The 19,853-nt window shown below is 35.6% G+C and overlaps 1 protein-coding gene across 28 annotated transcripts in view; it reads right to left on the bottom strand.

The window, feature by feature from the left end:
- The window catches only part of NRXN1 (neurexin 1), a 1,204,011-nt gene that overhangs the window by 620,291 nt on the left and 563,867 nt on the right, over positions 1-19,853 (bottom strand). For all 28 annotated transcript variants that reach the window (XM_047745932.1, XM_047745934.1, XM_047745950.1 and 25 more), the window contains one exon: positions 937-1,059. In XM_047745932.1, coding sequence (XP_047601888.1) covers positions 937-1,059 — 123 coding nt within the window. The remainder of the gene's footprint in view (positions 1-936; positions 1,060-19,853) is intronic.

Here is a 19,853-nt window from a genome sequence, read left to right as displayed (position 1 = left end):
AGAAAAAAAAGTTCTGGAAAGCCATAAAGGGCTATTGAAATGTAAGATAGTCAAGACAGCTAAAATTTGATAGTTTGGTTCATCTGAACTCAGAAACAATTCTCTCAAAAGTTAAAATCCCACACATGTTATTTCCACATTGATATAATCAACCAATCTCTGATCATGGGAACCCCTCAGGGCTGAATGTAGGACACACTTCCCTGCTGCACAAGGACTATCTTGTGTCTTGTTCTAAAATAATTAATAATTTTAGAGATGTTCTCTAAAAAAGAAAAAGAGTTAAGTCCCAGTGGGTCATGAGCTTGGAGTTATTTTCAGCAGAGAGAACAAAGGTGCACCAATTCCTCTTTCTTTCAGTTTCCCTAAGTCTCTGGGGTGGACTTTTACACAGCTCACCTCAGTGAGGAATCTGTATACCAAGGATTGAACATGGCATCTTTAATATTAGAGTTTAACCAACTGAGGTAAATAGATCAGAAATGATCTATTACAGCTTATAATGAGAAAGTGGTTCACCCGACAGAATGCCAGCATATCTATCAATTTCCCCAGACACTAAAAAGTGTAACTTGCTGCTGTTCATCGCCCAAATATATAAAAAACAAAGAAATTGAACAGAAATTGGCATGTAAACAATGACTTCAATATTTTATAAGGCCCTAAGATATTCATCAAGCCACAACACTGAAATATATAACATCTTCTTGAATTATTAAACAGGAAAGAACATGACATGAAAGTATTGCTCATTTGAGAGGAAAAAACATTTAACATGCTGCTTACTGAATGGCACTGTTGCTAGAAATATTGGAACAAAAAAATGAACTGTGTGTATCGGCATCAAGTTTTGTGGTTGGTTTTCACAGTCCCCTGTAAGAAATGGGAAGGACTAACGCTTCAGCAAAAGAAAAGGCAACGGAAACGGGGATTTACCTGTCATGGCCTGTTGGTCATCCACGGTTAACTTTAAACTTTTTCCCCGACGGACCACACGCACTGTGTGCCATTCGTTATCATTGAGGTTATAGCCGGCAAAAAGGGTCTCGGGACCTTTGCCTGTAGAATATGCCAAACAGTCATTATGGACACTCAGAATCAGTCAAGCAAATGAACCTCACAGAGAGTGAGAGAAAGAGACAAAGTAAGGGGTGGGGGGGGGAGCACGGGAGAGGGAGGAGAGACAAGAGAGAAAGAAATGAGAGAGAGAGGTGAGAGTGAGAGAGAGAGAGAGAGAAGAGAGGAGAGAGGAGAGACTGGCTGGATCAATTTTCAAGCCCATTAGAGTCAGAGCAAGCAAGGAAAATGACAAGTTAACAGACATTCAGGTGTGACACTTTAAGAAGATCTTTAACATTATGCATTAATCAGACAAGGGAATGAACCTTGTTGTCATAAATAGGCACAGTCAATACAGCATCGGGAAGCCTCCCAAGCAAACACACTTGCTTGTTGTTGTTACTGTGGTGGTTATTGTTTTTCCCAAGGAATTCTCTGATCTTGGCAGTTATGGCTTTCTTACTAATGAAGCTGACAGCAGTGTTGTAGCCTCTGACTCTGGGGAGAGAGCGGATCCTAAGCTTCAGGTGCAGCAACTAGCTGATTAGATCCCGGTGAGGACACTGCCTCGGGCACCGAGGTGTAGGATGACTGCTCTTCAGTCCTGTATCACGTACTTCCGATGTCCCCCCAGTTCTTAGGTTTATAGAATGTTGTGTCTAAAACCCAAGTCCAGTGGAGTGGATTTAGATAAAGGTATTGACTGGTGGGAAATGAGGAAAAAAGTCACAGCCGATAAAGGTCCAAGAGTTGGGTGGGAAGGAACAAAGAAAAGTGAGTTTGAATAGAGCTAGTGGGTAGGGATTCCCAGCTGAGGACCAAAAGAAAAAAGGCAGAAATGTAACCACCTGGGAAAGAAGCGGCTGGTGAATCTATGCAAATCCACACAAATCAATTACAAATGGATTTACATGGGCTTAGAATAGACAAATCATTTCAGAAAGTTGTTTTATGGAAATCACTGAAATGACAAAGTTAGACAAACATCCTTCTTCTATTTAAAAACAAAGCAATGAAAAAAATTAATATGCCTGGAAATTTTTTAATTAAAAAAGTATTTCCATTAATCTGACACTATGATACACTGAAAAAAGTAAAGTTTTTAAAGATACGTTATTTGGGGATGGATTTGCCTCTCCCCGCCCTCAAGTTTTCTAAGTACTGAAAAGTGTTGGTATGCTAAAATAATGGAAGACATGGCATCATTGAGTTTCATGACTTTCAGGTGATTCAGGATCAGGCTTGGGTTCATAATTTCTTCAACCAAATTCTACCAGCAAAACCAATCAATGTCCAAGACTCATAGGAGGACATAGAAAAGGCCAATAAGAAGGAGAAAGAGGAAAAAAAAAAAAGAAAAGGAAAAGGAAAGAAAAGAAAAAGGAAGGAAAGGAAAGGAAAGAAAAGGAAAGGAAAGGAAAGAAAAAAGAAAAGAGGAAGGAAAAAAAGAAAAGAAAGAAAAAGAAAAGAAAAGAAAAAAAGAAAGTAATAGAATCAAGCAGAAGAACCTCCGTAGTCCATCCAACAACATCATTGTTTGCTTTTGGTACTGCTGGCTATCCTGAGTTCTCTCTTAGGATGTAACAGGTACAAGTTCTGCCTTCTGTGGTTGGGGTTTCTCTGGGGCTTAAAACAAACAGGTAAGGCAAGCTAAATTTTGCAGGACGAACTACTTCATGCCTTTAAAAGAAACCATCATTAAGCTTAGAAATAATTTTTTGTTTCCTTAGAAAAGTTAAATTATACATCCGGATACATGAATAAAAACGAGTCTAGACAGAACAGTTTTTAGAGATTGATCAGTAAAAAACTAGAGGAAGCCTCTTAGTTCAGCAACTATGAAAAAAAAAAAAAAAAAAAAAAAAAAAAAAAAAAAAAAAAAAAAAAAAGCTTTGAGACCAAATGTTGAAAGCAAGTTCCACGATCAAAGGGACTCTTTCTAGTTTCAACAGCGAAGAAAGCAGTGCTTTAATAACTCTGCAGAATCTTAGCATCCTACTGGCAGTGAGGGTCATTCTTAGTTTTGATCTTTGAAAAGAGAATATATCATGTTAAAGCTATTTTTATAGGGAAGACTTTTTCTCTTAGAAATATGTGCTTTTGAAGCAGCTCCACTCCCGTTCTCTCAATTTTAAAAGTGTTTTGTCAAGAAAAAGAAGCTTAGGGGTGATATCATCATTATACCCCATTCTGGGCTTCATCTTGCTCTCAAGTCATAATGCTTAATCTATAAAACAACTATTTCCATAACAATAGGCACAAAATCCAATTAAAAATAACCCTTTGGTTCATAAAAATCTCTGTGGGCCAACTTGAAGCTCCTTTCTTGCATTATTGAAAATGTGAAGAGATTGATTTTGGAAGATAAGGTTTTTAAAAATGCACTTAATATTCTCAGTTCAAAACAGTGCTATCTATGCAACGTGGAGTGTAATGGATAGTACCCTGAACAAGGAGTTAAGAATTGTGGTCGGTAGCCCTTGATTTGCTATGAAGAAAGAAGTTGGGGGCCAGTAAATGCTTATTATGTGCCAGGCATTTTATCTGTTAACTTATGTCATCTTTACACTGCTATCATTTTGCAGCTATGGAACTGAAGGCCTAGGAAGCTAAAACTTCTTGCCTCAAGGTCACACAGCTAAAGCGTGATAGAAAAGTGTTCCATCCTATGTTTAAGGGGCTCAAAGCCTGCATGCCCCCCCCTCCCCCGCGCTAGCCTGCCTCCAGCTATATGACCTTTGGCTAGAAACAAACGTTTCAGTTGCCCTACATCTAGACAAAGGAAAGCTGCTCTGTTATGACTTCCAGCTTGCTCTACAGAATGATGACAAAGCTAGGAAATCTTACACAACTTTTCCGTAAGTCATGGTAGATGGAAAACTCTAAATAGCACACCATACCTCTAAAGGTGCTAAAGGCATGATAGAGAAGAAGGGCCATCATTTTGGGACTAAATCCACATAATTAGCAATTTAAAAAAAAATTATTTAGGGGCACCTGGGTGGCTCAGGGGGTTAAAGCCTCTGCCTTCGGCTCAGGTCATGATCCCAGAGTCCTTGGATAGAGCCCCGCATTGGGCTCCCTGCTCAGTGGGGAGCCTGCTTCCCTCTCTCTCTCTCTGCCTGCTTCTCTGCCTACTTGTGATCTCTGTCTGTCAAATAAATCAATAAAATCTTTAAAAAAAAAAAAAGATTTTATTGATTTATTTGAGAGAGAAGGAGCATGAGCAGAGCCGAGAGAGAAGCAAACTCCGGGCAGACCAGAGAACCCAATGCAGGACTCCATCCTAGGACTCTGGGATTTTGACCTGAGTTGAAGGCAGACGCATAACCAACTGAGCCACTCAGGCCCCCCTCATAATCAGCAATTTGCTAACACATTCAGCTTCTGGTGGTCTCAACAGCACAACGGAAGGCGGGAGATGGTGTAGACATCTCTGTAATGCCTTAGAGGTCTCATATTCCCACATCTAAAACCTATGGGACTGGTAAAGAAAGATGGCTTAACTGTTTTAATTTTGAGTTTGAGGGTCATTTGTCCTCTTGTAAAAATTTTAATGGCAAAATTATAGTCACTACAGCCACTGATGATCTGAATTCCTTTTGAGATTTCCTCTTCTTTTGAGAATATCAAAATATCGGCAGTAACATCTTTCTCCAAGCATTAATATGAGTGTTATGGGCTGAATGTTCATGTGTTGAAGCCCTAATCTCTCATATGATGATGTTAGGAAAGAGGTGGGGCCTTTGAGAGGTAATTAGGCTTAGATGAGGTCATGAGGGTAAAGCCTCAGGACAGGACTGATGACCTTATAAGAAGAGATATCAGAGCTCTCTCTCTCTTTCATGGAAGGACACAGAAAGAAGGTGGCCATCTGCAAGCCAGGAAGAGAGCTCTCACTGAGAGCCAAGCCTGCCAACAGCGACCTTGGATTTAGAGTCCAGAACTATGAGAAATAAATGTTTGTCATTCAAGTTACACAGTCCATGGCATTTTGTTATAGGAGTCGAAGCAGACTTAGTAAACAATATTTTAAAGATTTTTAAAGACAGACAATAGCATTGTTACTATTTTAAAGATAACCATTCCTTATATTTTGAAGGGAGTTAAAATTTGTAATTTTATACTTGATTCTTACTGTAACCTATTATTTAAGTCAGAGATTTTTTCCCCATATTTTAGTTAAGAAAGAAGATTTAGAAAGGTTGAGTGTATTATTGTAAGACTCAGAGTCAGTAAGGAATGGACTTAAGACTGAGATCTTGAGGTCTTCCACACCCCTTCTAGTGTCCTTTTGCAGGCCCCAAAATGATCTGCAGAGAGTAAAATAAAGGTACTATGTGGCTGAATGACAGCAGCTAATACTTAATCAGGCTGAATCACAAGTTACTTCTATGGATAACGCTGTGTTAGAGAATTCTAGGACTAGAAGGGATGTGGGAGGAAGAGCAGCCCATGGAGTCATCTACAAACAAACACCCCGAGATCCAAAGCAATTAGATGATGTTCTTCTATTTAAATGAAGAGTCTAGTTCCGCAGACTGGCAGTAGAGTGAACTTTTTTTTAGATTATTCTGCCATTATATTATGCTGAACTAGACTAAACTTCTTGAAGAACACCAAGGTCTGACTCTACGATTTGGTCCATGACTGTGATTTGTTCTGCATCTAGGATGAAAAGTAAGCATGAATACATACTGCTTCCTAACAGTATTTAACAAGGTTTAAGCTACGGTTTAAGTGTTTTCTAGTTGGTGGTATTCACTAGGTTTTCTGGTGACTCTGTAGCTAAAATTCATTAATTTTCATTCATTTAAATAATTTAAAGTCATTCATTATAGATGGAAGTAAAAACAATAAACATTTCAGTTTTCCTCAATCTAGTTCAACTTGATTGTCCTTTTATAACTTACCCATGTAAGAAGTTCAAATGTCTTTACAATTTTACTCCTAAGAAAGATTAAAGATAACCCCAACTTGAGGCATAGGACAGAGACGAAAGGGTGTGTGTGGGAGTGAGAGGTGGAGTCAGTAGTTAGTCCAACAAATCCTTCTTTGAAATCTACTACTATAGAGCCTTGATTTAACCAAGAGGACATATGCTTGATAAAAGGTGATAGCTGTTTTTGACCAGATTAGTAACCACATTTGCTAGTTACTTTTCACCATAGGAGGGGATGGTGGAGAAAACTGGATTTTTTCCCTAGGTCTGCCATCAACCAATTACATCACCTTAAGTAAGTCATTTACCTTTTCTGTTCCTCATATTTCATCTGTAAAATGAGGATGCTTGGTAAGAACATAACAAAAATACTCTCCTATACGCCAAGTTAAAAATTTTGTCATTCTTGGAAGAAAGAGAGCTAGCCTTGCACCATTTCCAACCTTGTGGCACCAAGAAAGAGTATAATATTATACTGAAGCTCTCTAAATTCATGGGATTTAATTATTATCACTGGCAATTTCATCATTTTTATTTTGACATGGATAGGCAGAAGACAGAGAGAACTTTGCTGAGTTATTTTAGAGCCAGAATTACTAAACTCAAATGAAACCAGTAGGACAATATTGATATATGCTAGCAAATGTGTTTATTAATATATGTAGTCAAATTTTAAGGAGAATTGTTTTATGTCATCTTGGTATCACTCAGGAATTTAGCACTAAATATTCAGAAAATGGTCAGACAGGAGCAGGAAATACATCATTATAAACCAGGACATGCCCTTGCTTAATGGACAAGTTCACTTAGGAAATGAAATCACAGATCAGAAGGTTATATGGTGAAATAGTGATCTTTAAGAAACCTTTTCTTTTAACTATGGCAAATTATTCTCTCCTCTGTTTGAAGAATCAGATCAGGGCTGGGCAGTGTTGGAGACTCTGACCCAGTATCTCACTAAGCTTGCCTGACTCAGAGCAAATATAGTTGTGCAATGTGAAAATCCAGAAGCTAAAGTGGGGCAGTGATTTTATTATCATTTTTAAATCAGTGGAATATTTTTTCTACCTGTAATCTTGCATAAAAAACATAAAAATGACATAAGGTGGGACTTGTCCCTGCTACTTAAAAAGCAAGCTAACGGGGTGCCTGGGTGGCTCAGTGGGTTAAAGCCTCTGCCTTCGGCTCAGGTCATGATTCCAGGGTCCTGGGATCAAGCCCCGAATGGGGCTCTCTGCTCAGCAGGGAGCCTGCTTCCTCCTCTCTCTGCCTGCCTCTCTGCCTACTTGTGATCTCTGTCTGTCAAATAAATAAATAAAATCTTTAAAAAAAAAAAAAAAAAAAGCAAGCTAACCTGGTCCCTGACACACCACTCAGAACACCTGGACTCTCCAGAATCTTCTAGATGGTTCATTTCTCCCTTCAGAAAAGGATGATTTTCTTCATCAGAAAACACCAGAAAGGCTTTCTAATATCCTGTAGAAGTAACTATTTGCTTTTAAAATCAGATTTGATTTAAAAAAAAAGATGTCACTTATGAATTAAAAAAAAACCCTATTCTTCCAGAACAATATTGATTATGTATATGAAGGTTCAGAGCTCTTCAAAGCTACTCTTGTTAGTCTATGTGCATTATCCTCCTGCATGAGTTCTCAACACACCCTTAATTGCAAAGTCCAAATTGATAGGCTCTCTTCTAAAGATTTTGTAGACCCTTTCCTCCTAGGTCATCTGAGTTAAGGAACAGATGGCCTTTCCTTTTTTCTAGCCATTAAGAAACCAAGATTTAGGATTTGTGCTTGATTTGATCAACTAGATTATTTTCCTTCCTTTAACTTTTTCTTCTTTCCTCCCTTCCTTCTTCCTTTTCTTTTCCTTTCTTTCTTTTCTTTTTCATATTGGCTTTTCTCCACAATGAATTTTTTTTAAATATTGGGGCATGAATCAATAATTTATTTAATGAAGAAAAGAATAGCTTCTAAGAGATAAAAACATAATTAATCCAACCCTCCCTTTTTATAGATAGTTCCATGGGAGGTTAGTCTATATCTTCAACAAGATTAAATAAGCCTTTATTGACCGGTATCAGGTTTGTCTGCAAGCGTATTTTAAATTAATTTTCATATTTGTGATGTATTTTTTTAAGCAAAATACACATAGTAAAATGCACATAATACTAACTTTAGATCCTTTTTGGAAGATAGTCCTGTGTGAAAATGTTTTGTGAAACTACTTATACTCGTTTTTGAATGTGGGGAAAAAATAATAAAGAACAATAGAGGGGGACTCCTGGGTGGCTCAGTGGGTTAAAGCCTCTGCCTTCGGCTCAGGTCATGATCTCAGGGTCCTGGGATGGAGCCCTGCATCGGGCTCTCTGCTCAGCAGGGAGCCTGCTTCCCCCTCTCTCTCTGCCTGCCTCTCTGCCTACTTGTGATCTCTGTCTGTCCAATAAATAAATAAAATCTTAAAAAAAAAAAAGAAAAGAACAATAGAGGGAAAATGAGACAAAGCTAAGGACTCTATGAAGCAATGTGGTCAAAGATGTTTAGTAGCCGAAGATGATAGCTGTCTTTGGAGCTAAAAGATGGATGTGGGTGGAGAAAAGCAAACCCATACCAATTATACTTTGATTTTTAAAGCACTTAGATGTGTGGGCCACAAAGCTGAGATTCCTATATACCCTTCACGTCCTTATTTAACTATAGTGGCATATTTTAAAGAAGCTAGCTACCTAAATGGACCATCTGTATCAGCCACCCTATTTCTTAGTATAGTTCAAGCCAGTTGGTTCTGGACTTCATGTTGCCTTGAACATCAGATGTAAATAATTTCTATTTTTAACTTTATCTTGTTATTTGAATGGTTGATCTGTTTACTTAGTAAGTAAAGCCATTTATTGAGCACGGGGATTTCTTTGGATGCTTCTACAAAGCCATAACCTAGTAATGTGCATAGATGATAGGCAGGAAGGAATCCACTTAGTTTGCTTTCCGGAAATGATCCATCATACTTCCACTTTATTAAGAACAGTTGTGTTTTTTCAACCACAGCTGAAGATGGGCATTATGTGAAAGTGTATCCTAAAGTTTGCATAGCTTTGTTATTTAAAGAAAAAAAATCTAGCATTGCTTTACACATACAAATTGCTTATATTTATACATGAGTGTTCAATTGTTCTTTAGATCATTAGACAGTCTTTAGCACCCAGTAATTGAATTAAAAGTTATAGCACCATAACATCTTAGAATTATGAAGTTTAAAAACTGAATGGTCTATATTGTATCTGCTGTTTATCCTGTTAAACTACTCCTATTCGTTCTGGATCATGTGGCACCCAGATCCTATTATTTTAGTTTACAAATTATTTTATGCCAAACACTGATCTCAGCATGTGTATGTTCCAACTTAGATTCGCAAGATGTTTACCTTCAAATAGATCAGGGGTCAAGACAATTTTTTTCTGTAACAGGTCAGATAGCAGATATATTTGGCTTTGGAGGATGTGGTTTGCCATTACATTTACTCAACACTGCCAGTATACTATGAAAGCAGCCACAGGTTATATGTAAACAAATGGGTGTGACTTTATTTCAATAAAATTATGTGTTAAAAGAGGCAGTCCCCTGTGTGCTGTAGTTTTCAAGCCCCTCTAAAATACACATAAATAAATAGACAATTTTAAATCCCCTTATGTCATAGACTTTTACATGGAATATTAAAGAAATAACTAATGAAAATATATTCAAGAACTTAAGCGTCAGGGGACATGAATTTTAGATACAATGTTACCATTAAATCTAGCATAATACAAATTATGTTCATTGAGTCTCCCTCTCACTGCTCCTGGTCTGAATTTTCTTGTCAGTAAAACAACATAACAAAAATGAAAGAAATTTAAAAAGCCTTTAAATGGCAGAAGCCAATTGCAAAGCCCCTCTTCTGCTTGGCTTTTTAAAAAGTAAACTCTATGCCCAACGTGGGGTTTAAACTCACAAACCCCAAGATCTAGAGACATATGCTCTCCCAAATGAGCCAGCCAGGTACCCGAAGGCCCCTACACTTCTAAAATTTAGTTACCTTTCTTGGTTCTAAAAATTTAGAATAGCAGCCTTTATTAAAATGCATGATATCTATGTGTGGTATAAAATTAGGTGTCTACATATATCCACATTTCTGGATACTAACAAGTTTTATTTGGCAGTTGACTTTGAGGATGGTAACTGCTGGTGGGAGGCAGGACCCTGTGGGAAGCTGGAAATAAGGCTTGTCACTGTGACAATAATGGGAAGAGAGAAAAGCAAGAGAAACAGAAGCTAGAGCCATGCTGCTTGATGCCTGAGTCCGGGCTCTTGACAGCAGCGCTCTTACCTGTAAATGACGGGAGGCTGTGTTTCTCAGGTCATAATGATGACACCTCCAGCCTGCTATTTGATTTTGCCTTTTTTTGGTTTTAAATAATTACTTTAAAAAAAATAACCTAACTTCCGCTTTAAAAAAGAAAGAAGGAGGAGGAGGAGGAGGGGGAGGTGGAAAGGGAGGGGGAGAAGGAGTAACTTCTCATTAAATGTTTCTGTGTGATCTTTCTTCATGCCTAGATATTGGGCTGGGAGCAAAATTCTTTTGTTTTTATTTCTCATATGAATCAGTTAAGGAATTTAATTATAAATTAAAATTAGACACATGAAAATTGTACTTCCAACTTCTTCTTCCGCTATTCCCTAACATTCCTAGGGGAAAGTCCAACAAAATAACTTGCAAGCCCAGTACAAATGGAAAATATTGGGCTGCTGTTCAGAATGAAGAATTTTCGGGCAGTTAGAGCAGACCTTGAATTCAAGCATGGTCATTCTAAGCAAGGGGCCAGGGGTAGCTACGCAAATTACGTGCTGTTGAAGCCAGCCCTGATTAGGAGAATTAAGTCTTGTGCTTATTTATTTTTAAAAGTTTCATTTCACTCTATATTTAGAAATGTGCCAACAAGGCTGGAAGCAAAACACTTCATTTGTTCACTTAAGAGGCACAGCTGGATCACCTCCATATGGTCTGCACTTAATGGCAAGGCCTCTGGGGTATCAGAGAAGCTGTCTCAGAGCTGTCTTACTGGCCAAGTCTGGTGCCCATCAGTCTGGTGCCCATCAGTCTGGTGCCCTGGGCTTGGTGACAGACAAATAATTATCCTAATAGTCATGAAGAGGAACTCCTTGCCAAGCCACTGAACTCCTCCCTCTTCTCTATCTCTCCTCAACATCTTCTCAGTGTAGTTGAGGATATGCCCTTGACAACTATTCAGAATATCTTTATGAAGAGAGCTACTTGCCTTTTCTGTACAAGCAAGGTGATTTGTATAGACACATTTCTTTATACTAAAAATATTAAAATACCCTTCCTTAATTAAAAAATAATTGAGTAAATCATACAATGTCAGACATTAAGCTTTCAGATGTTAGTTTTTCAAAAATGAATATGAACAACAGGAGAAAGGCATTTTATAAACTGATTTCTCTGGAAAAATAAAATAGTAACATGCTAATTAATTACATGGTATTTGTTTTGGTTAGATTGTTACTTAAATCTGCCCTTGTGTTTTTAAAAGTGCTTGAACTCTATATCCAGGTCTGGTGCGTGTGTTCTGGACTTACGGGTTTGGTTTTTATCCTAGTTCCATATGTTACCAGCTGTGTGAACTTGCGTAACCTATTTAAGTTCTCTGGGCCTCAATATTTATATCTGTAAAATAAGTTAGTAATGGAGATACATCATAACACAAATAGATTTAATTAATTTGAATAATTTAAAGTAATGCCTAGCACACAGTAAACCCTCAGTTATAATAATATTATTATTTTCACTATTATATTATCACTATTTTTATATCTCCCCTTTGGTGATTTCAAATTTCAAGGAAAATATCAGACATCTATAGCTCGGTGCCTTGAACATAATTGCCATTCACTACTTACTGAATGAGTGTATTTGTTTAGAGTTTGTTGGATTGTGTGTGTGTGTGTGTGTGTGTCTGTCTGTCTGTGTGTGGTAGAGGAAATATCTTTTGATACTGAATTAAGCCAAAAAGTTAAAGAAAAAATAACTCCATTAACCTTTAATATTTACATTCACTAAGAAATATCAGGAAATAGAAAGCTTCATTGCTTTGTTTTCATATTTAGCAGCACAGAATCTGGTAAGTCGTACAGTTGGAAAGCTTGGGTGAGTCAAGTGTCTGGCTAATTACTTGGACAGCTTTTTCCTCAGTTCCCTTGGAAATAAATTTAATATGGTGTAGAGCCTAGGAGAGCAAAATGCCCTAAGGCCAGCAGTCAATAATTCCCACATGCAAAGAAAACAGTTGAGTTAGGAATTGGGGGATTCAAGAATTAGTGAGTGATTTATAAGAGAACACTGGCATTGTCTGCAAAAATATCTGACCTTGGAGAGCTGCTGGAAACCCCCTGCAGAGAGTTCTTTGCATTTTTCCTAACTCATACCAACCCTATTCTATTATCTACAAAATAAACTTTATGTAGCTGCCTCGCCTCCTGTTCCACATCTGGCTTAATATCATAGCTCTAAGCAAATGAATCAACAAGGTTTAAATCATCTACTAAGAAACATTTAGTTTCTATAGCATTGACATTGATTGTACCCATTTATGACAGACCAGGATAAGTATCTCTGATGTAAATAATTTTCAATGTGAAAAACATACATTTTAAGAAATACAAATTACCTTTTAAGAATATAATTATATTTACAACACAGTAAAAATGAACACAAATTATATAAATATATTGTTCAAAGAATGTTTTACAATAACTCTCTTTAAATCTAATCTAGCTCAACTAGCAAGTTTAGGAAGAAGCGTAATAAAATAAACTAATATACAGAAAGAAAAAATTTGGACTGTGACTTTATTTTAAGGAAAAAAGGTCATTTCCAAGAAATGCTTATCACATAATAGGATAGCTTGCAGGCATAATTAAGTACTAAATAGTTAATGTGCTTTTAAATAAGCATTATAAATGGAGAATGTATTCAGCATTGGCATAGCATGAAAAGAAAAGGATTACATTGATTTACAGCGATACTTATTTAATACAACTTATGCAATACTTACAAAATGTCAAGTTATCTGAATGAAAGAATGAAAAAATCATGAAGATATTGAGCATTTGGAAATTTACAAGTATTTGATAATCCACTAAAAAGCCATGGAATTAGAGTATAAAACACAGAGATTATTTAATTAAATATATCATTCTTTATCTGAATACTCTATTATAATAGTTACAGAATTTCTTTTTATGAGAAGGCCAAGAAGAATGCATATTTTTGCATAATACAAGCAAAGATGGCTTTACCTATATTTTATTTTGCGTATCTTGTTAATATAAGTGCACTAGAATATCTTTAAAGATTGAATTTATAAAATTTAGCTCTCCCTAGCTATTTTTGGGGTATTCTTAAACAAACTTTCTCCAAAAATAAAAAGCATAGTAGAAGAAGTAAATAAATCTTAGTTCCTGGCTTTGTTAATTTATTTGTCCCCTTCCTTTCTTTTCCCTGGGAAGCCATTATGATGCTTGAAAGCCTATTTTTCAATATTTGCCTTAATATTATGAAAGTATTTTTTTAATAAAACACATTCTAAGGAATATGATTTAAGAAATCATATTTTGTCTTTAGAAATGTTGAACTATGGCTCTCTCATTTGTCTTGGTCTTTTTTTCTTTCCTCAGTGATTGCATCAAAGACGGCTGCGGACAAGCAACAGATAATAATTCATCCATCCATCATATAAAAATCAGAATAATAATGTGTTTTTTCCCAAGCAATGATAATGACTTACAAAATTCTTCTTTACTGTGAATTTTAATAATGCAATAACAGATAGTGTTAATTGTTTTCTTTTATTGTCATTAGCTTATTTATCAGGCTAACTTGTAGTACTAAGTGCTATGATTTAGTTATTGAGTGCTATGACTTCATTCAACCATTTACTTTAATGATGAGAAGAATATTGAGATTGCTCCTTTATTGGAAAATGTCTTTGTGTCAAAGTCTTCTTTTTTTTTTTTTTTTTTAAGATTTTATTTATTTATTTTAGAGAGAGTCTGGGGTTGGGGGAGGGCCAAAGGGAGAGGGAGAGGGTTTGTTTTGTTTTGTTTTTTTGTTTTGTTTAAGATTTTATTTATTCATTTGTGTCAAAGTCTTTTGAAATGAATGGGCTGCCTCCCTATCCTGGAAGTGTTCTAAGAAGTTGCTTGTCCAACTATAGCAACAGTTACTAGCTATTAAATCTTATGTCAAGTTAACTTGCTCAACCTGAGGAAATAGTGTTTGCAGGCTCCTTGGAGCTGTTCTCCCAACTGCTAGAAGTTATGTTACGTCTGCGTGATTGTTCCAGGTCAATCTTCCTATGATGAGATTATGTCAGTTAGGCTTTCATGTAGTGGATTCCTGTCAATGATAATTTACAGCAATACATCTGTAAAGTATCTTTTCATTCATGGTTATTCCAATTTGGTTTGTTTTGCAAGATCTTGGTCACAGATGCTTCCAATCAGTTTTAATTTGACTCTCTGAGATCACTGATGAATGGAAATAGAACTTACTTTTGTAAATATATGTTTTCTATTTTATCTTTCTTCAACTGGTTTAATGACCTGGATCTGCTTTAGATTACTTTGGCAGAAAGTCATTATCAGGTCCCACCTCCATTTTGGTCCACCTATTTCAACAATATTAGGTGAATATGTTTGTATTCTAAGGAAATTTGCATAACTTATTAAATAATTTTTTTTTATTTTCTTTTCCTGGACACCTTCATAATGCATGAAAAATCAGGAATGGCAATTTTAAGTCATGCTATTATAGTATATTTGTTCTACAATATTTGAGTTTTAATTTTCACATGCATTAGCTACTGAAATGTAAGAAACTTCAGAATTCTTTAGATTTTTTAGTTGTACACATTTATTTATATTGAAAATTTCTTGATTTCTCAAATGGGTTTTTTTCCCCATGTATCTGACAATTTAATGAGTGCCTATATTCACAGGCTAGCTTTATTATTTGTATGCAAATTTTAAAAGAGAAGTGATCGTTCTTACTCTAAATCCTACATTTCCAAAGCAATTTTAAGTATAATAATTATCTATAGAAAAAGTCAATTGACTTTGAAATTTAACTTATCTCAATAGTACTTTGCATTTGTATTTCAAGTTTGTATTTATACTGATGTCCTGGGAAGGGTGATGGGAGGATAAAGAAGTCTCACAACTTTATGAGTGATATATTCAAAGAACAAATAACAATGACCAAATAATCCAGTATGAACTACAAATAAAATAAAGGTAATTTAAATACCCTTAGAATTTCTTATTTTATCTTTGGGGAAGCTGTTTTTATAATGCACTTCTTATCCATCTTGCCCTTTGCTCCCATTGGTAACAAGTGAAAGAAATGGATAAGAGCTCTGAGCACACTGAACTTTTCAATCTTCAAATTCTTTGAGGGCCCCATTCATTCTCCCCCACCCCAATTTCAAGAGGCTTTCTTACTCGATTTATGCACTATATGTTAGCTAGTTATATGTTGAAGAAATTTAACCCTCATGAGTATCTTATAAGTAAAGAGGAAACATTTTTAATCAGATACTCTAGAGAAAAGATGTTTGTGTGGAAGACATGCTATTCCTGTGTTACTTTAAGGAGAGTATAATATCATGTGGGTCCCTGCTCTGATGACAGCTTTTATGTTTTGATGAGTGTTTATATAGTATAAGATAATCTTTAGGGAAACTAACTTACTAAATGTTAGTTCTAGCATTTCTTTGAAACTTAGGCTATGAAATCTTTTACAATTTTTTTTTTTACAATTCATCTCAATTTTTGAAAAAAAAATAAGAATTTTCAAATTATGCAAACATCTTCAAGTAGCTATTTTCTCAGAGAACACTGCAGATTCAGTAAGATAGTAAAATATATATAAATAATTAAATTTTAAAAACTCATGTTTTTCAAGACTAAAACTTTTAAAAATCATCAAAGTTCTCCAAGGTCTTAAAAAAAATTCACATTCTATGTTTTAAACCATGGTGTTTAATAATGTGTATACTCCTATAAATGGAAACTAAGCTGGGATGCTTATATTATTCATATTTGACCCATAGTTAAGTACACAAAGGCATCATCTTCTAAATTATGCATCTATTTCAGCAGGCAACAGATGCATTAATTCCTTTCTAGTGATCATATGAGGAACTGAAATCCATGATCATGATACTTGTTTTCATAGTCTTTGATAGATAAGCAATTGATAGGGTATAAATTGTTAGTGGCTTTCTTTTCAGTAAAATTAGGAATATAAAACTTGTAGAAATTTTGTTTTCTTTTAACTTAAATTCAATTTAATTAACACTTACTGTATTATTAGTTTCAGAGGTAGAATTAAGTGATTTATCAGTTGCATACAACACCTAGTGCTCACCACATCAAATGCCATCCTCAATGTCCATCACCCAGTTACCCCATCCTTCCACTCCCCTCCCCTCCAGCAACCCTCAGTTTGTTTCCTAGAGTTAAGAGTCTCTTCCAGTTTGTCTTTCTGTTTCTGTCTTATTTTATATTTCCTTTCCTTTCCCTAAGACTTGTAGAAAATTTTCTAAACTGTATTTCTCTATACTAATAAAATGGGTACTGTAGCATGGTGCATTTGATCATCACTGAACATTAAGGCTGTCCTAAAAATTGTAGACTGTTTTAAATAAAATTCACTGAGTTCTTTTTAATCCTTTTTATTTTTTAGGAGCTAAGTTTCTACGAACCTGAATCAGGGTGTACAAGTAAAAGACCCAATGCTCCAAATACAGAAAATTATTATTTTATTATTGTTTTCTTTAAAACAATGAAATTTGAATCATGCATCTCATAATGAAATAAACTAAAAGCAAAAAAAAATCTTATTAATGGAAAGAAATATGTCATTCAAATTTCTATGCTTGATTTTCTGGATCAATGATAAATATTGAGATGCTACATCCCTACCAAAGGAAATAAATAGACACATGAAAGTGAAAAAAGAAATTCAAGAAACTATGGAAGAAGTGGTGGATATTTAAAAACCAGCTCTTTCTAATAACACAACAAACAAAAACATCTCACCAACAGGCTGTGGTCTCGTATGTTTGGTGGTATTTGGTTGTATAAAAAAAAAAAATTCCTTTTCACAGAAACCAAGCGAATATCAAGTCAGACTCATTCTTCTGAAACTTTCTAGGACTTCCTGACAATGTCTACCTAGGCCATTGTTTTAACTCCAGGTTCCAACAATGAAAGAGAATTTGCTGGCTTTAGTCCGCCCTAATCTGGAATGTCGCATCACTTTGAGCAGAGCCTTTTGCAACAGCAATAAGAAAATGCTTCAATCCTTCAATCAATCAATTATTAATTGAGCCTGATTCCAAGAGGAATTCTTAACCTGCACAAAAGAGCGGTCTATTACAAACCATAAGAGACCTTTAATCTCACAAAACAAACTGAGGGTTGCTGGGGTGAGGTGGGTAGGGGAGAGGGTGGCTGGGTTATGGACATTGTGGAGGGTATGTGCTATGGTGAATGCTGTGAAATGTGTAAGCCTGCTGATGCACACACCTGTACCCCTGGGGCAAATAATACATTATATGTTAATAAAAATTTTAAAAAGAGCAGTCTTTTAAAACACTGCACCATTTTGTATTTGTATATAAGCAATTTACAGATTAGTTGTTCATGAAAATGGACCCATGTCTTCAACTTCTCAGGCCCTGCCACTAAGTTTACCCAATCTATGTAGCCATTTACATGTGCAGGGGAAAACTATTCTTCTTTATAATTCTCATAAATTTAACATGTGGATAATCCAAAGCAGCATTCCTTAAATTTCATTCTAATTTTGATATTTAAGTCTAAATTTAGACTCATTGTCATGTGCTAATTCCCTTTATTTTAGCTATTTGTTTTTTTTTTAATCAGAAATCTATGGCCTCAAAATAAAACTAAAAGAAAAAAACTAAAAAAAAAAAAAGAAATCTATGGTCTCAATATTTTATTTCCCTTAGATTTTTGCTAAAAATAATCATATGTATATAGTCTTTTATTCTCCTTCCCTTAAATTTACTTTCAGCTTAAAAAAAAAAAAGTAACAGTAACTTAAAGAACAAACAAAACTTCCATGTTCTGCATTTATATAGTCATCTTCCTTTATTGCTCAAACAGCTCCCGTCCTAGGCAGATGAAGAGCACCAGTCATGAGAAGCGGTGACTGACACAACTCTACAAATCAGGCCAGAGCTAGAAGATCCCCTTTTGCAGCTGTCTGCTCTTTAGGTACCGGGTAGCTGCTCTGAATGGAACATTTGCTTCAGGTTAACAAGAGCCAGCCCCCAGAAATTTCGTCCTGTCTTTTTAAGGAGGCTGCCAAACAGCAGCTTGATCAAAGCAATCTAATATGGCTTAAGTGCCACTGTTTGACATTTTGCATTCTTTTATTGCTTTCCATTTTTACTACATTAAAAAAAATGGGTGATAACTAATATTCAGTTGATCTTTTCATGCTGGTAATAAAATGATAACACAAAGATCTTATTATCCACTCCAGACATCCATCACAGTACATTTTCCAATAGCATACTATGCGGAGTGTTTCTTCACTCTGTCCAAGTGCAAAGTGAGGTTAAGTACTTGGCCTCACATTCTCTTTCTCTCTGATACTTTAGACACTGAACTGCAAATGAAAGGAGCTGAACTTCAACCCCTGACATCTTGTCGACTTGAACGTGATCTGCAATTTTGTTGTCATTATACTAAACAAACCGCTTTCTGTGAGAAGCCAAAGATCGTTGTAGGGTCTGCCTCTTAAAATATTTTGTCAACCCAGAGAATTTTTATTCTTTTAAGAAAACAAGAGGAAACCGAACAGGAGGAAACGAAATTGGAAGTGAAGAGGAAGAGTACGTCTTGGTAGGAAGAAAGATCAGGTGGGCAGGAGAAGAGACATATATACAAGGCATAAAGAAACCAAAACAATGCCAACATGCAAAACAAACAACAGAGATCATGAGTTTATATTAAAATCAATTTTTATGTGGATGCAGAGGTGGCCCCAAGCTTTCCTGTGAGCAAGAAGGATATTCTGTAATTATGTCATTGATTTGAAAAGACGAAAACAAGCAAACAAACCAATAAAACAATAAATAAAAGAAAGCAAGGAAAGAAATACTAACAAAAACATAAGCACAAATGTCTCCCTGCGTCCATTACATATTTAGTTACTTACAGGACAATCAGGACTCATCTATAGTTGATAGGAACACATTTTGTTTTCAAATGTTCAATGTATTTAAACTGTTAAGGATTATAGCACTAACATTTTTTAAGAGAGAGAATAAAATTTGGGATCATTTAAAGATGCAATATATCACTACAAATCTAAGTTTTCAAAAAAAAATTGCAGAGAAATACATAGCCTAATGAGTTTGGAAGTCCTGTAGGGAACTACTGGACACCAAATTTAAGATTGAGACTGTCTTGGTAAATCTACCTCAGAGTTAACCAAGATACTAGACTATGTACTTTGGCAGACAAAGAGAATACACAGTAAGAATGACGGCCAGTACAGATCCAACTAATAATGAATTTGGGATAATTTCATAAGGATTAGAAAATTTCCTTTGCAGTCTTTACAGTTTTTAAAAGATGTATGAAGTCCATTAATATGGACCTAGGGAAGAAACTGTCAAACATGCCTTTTCATGCAAATAATTCATGTGCTAGTCAGAAAAGTACTATTCGATCTGATTTGGATTTTCTCAATA

Source organism: Lutra lutra, chromosome 9 (assembly GCF_902655055.1).
Source record: "Lutra lutra chromosome 9, mLutLut1.2, whole genome shotgun sequence".
Taxonomy (NCBI): Eukaryota; Metazoa; Chordata; class Mammalia; order Carnivora; family Mustelidae; genus Lutra; species Lutra lutra.
Note: the sequence above shows the minus strand (reverse complement) of the source record. Positions and strands in the feature narration are given on the sequence as shown.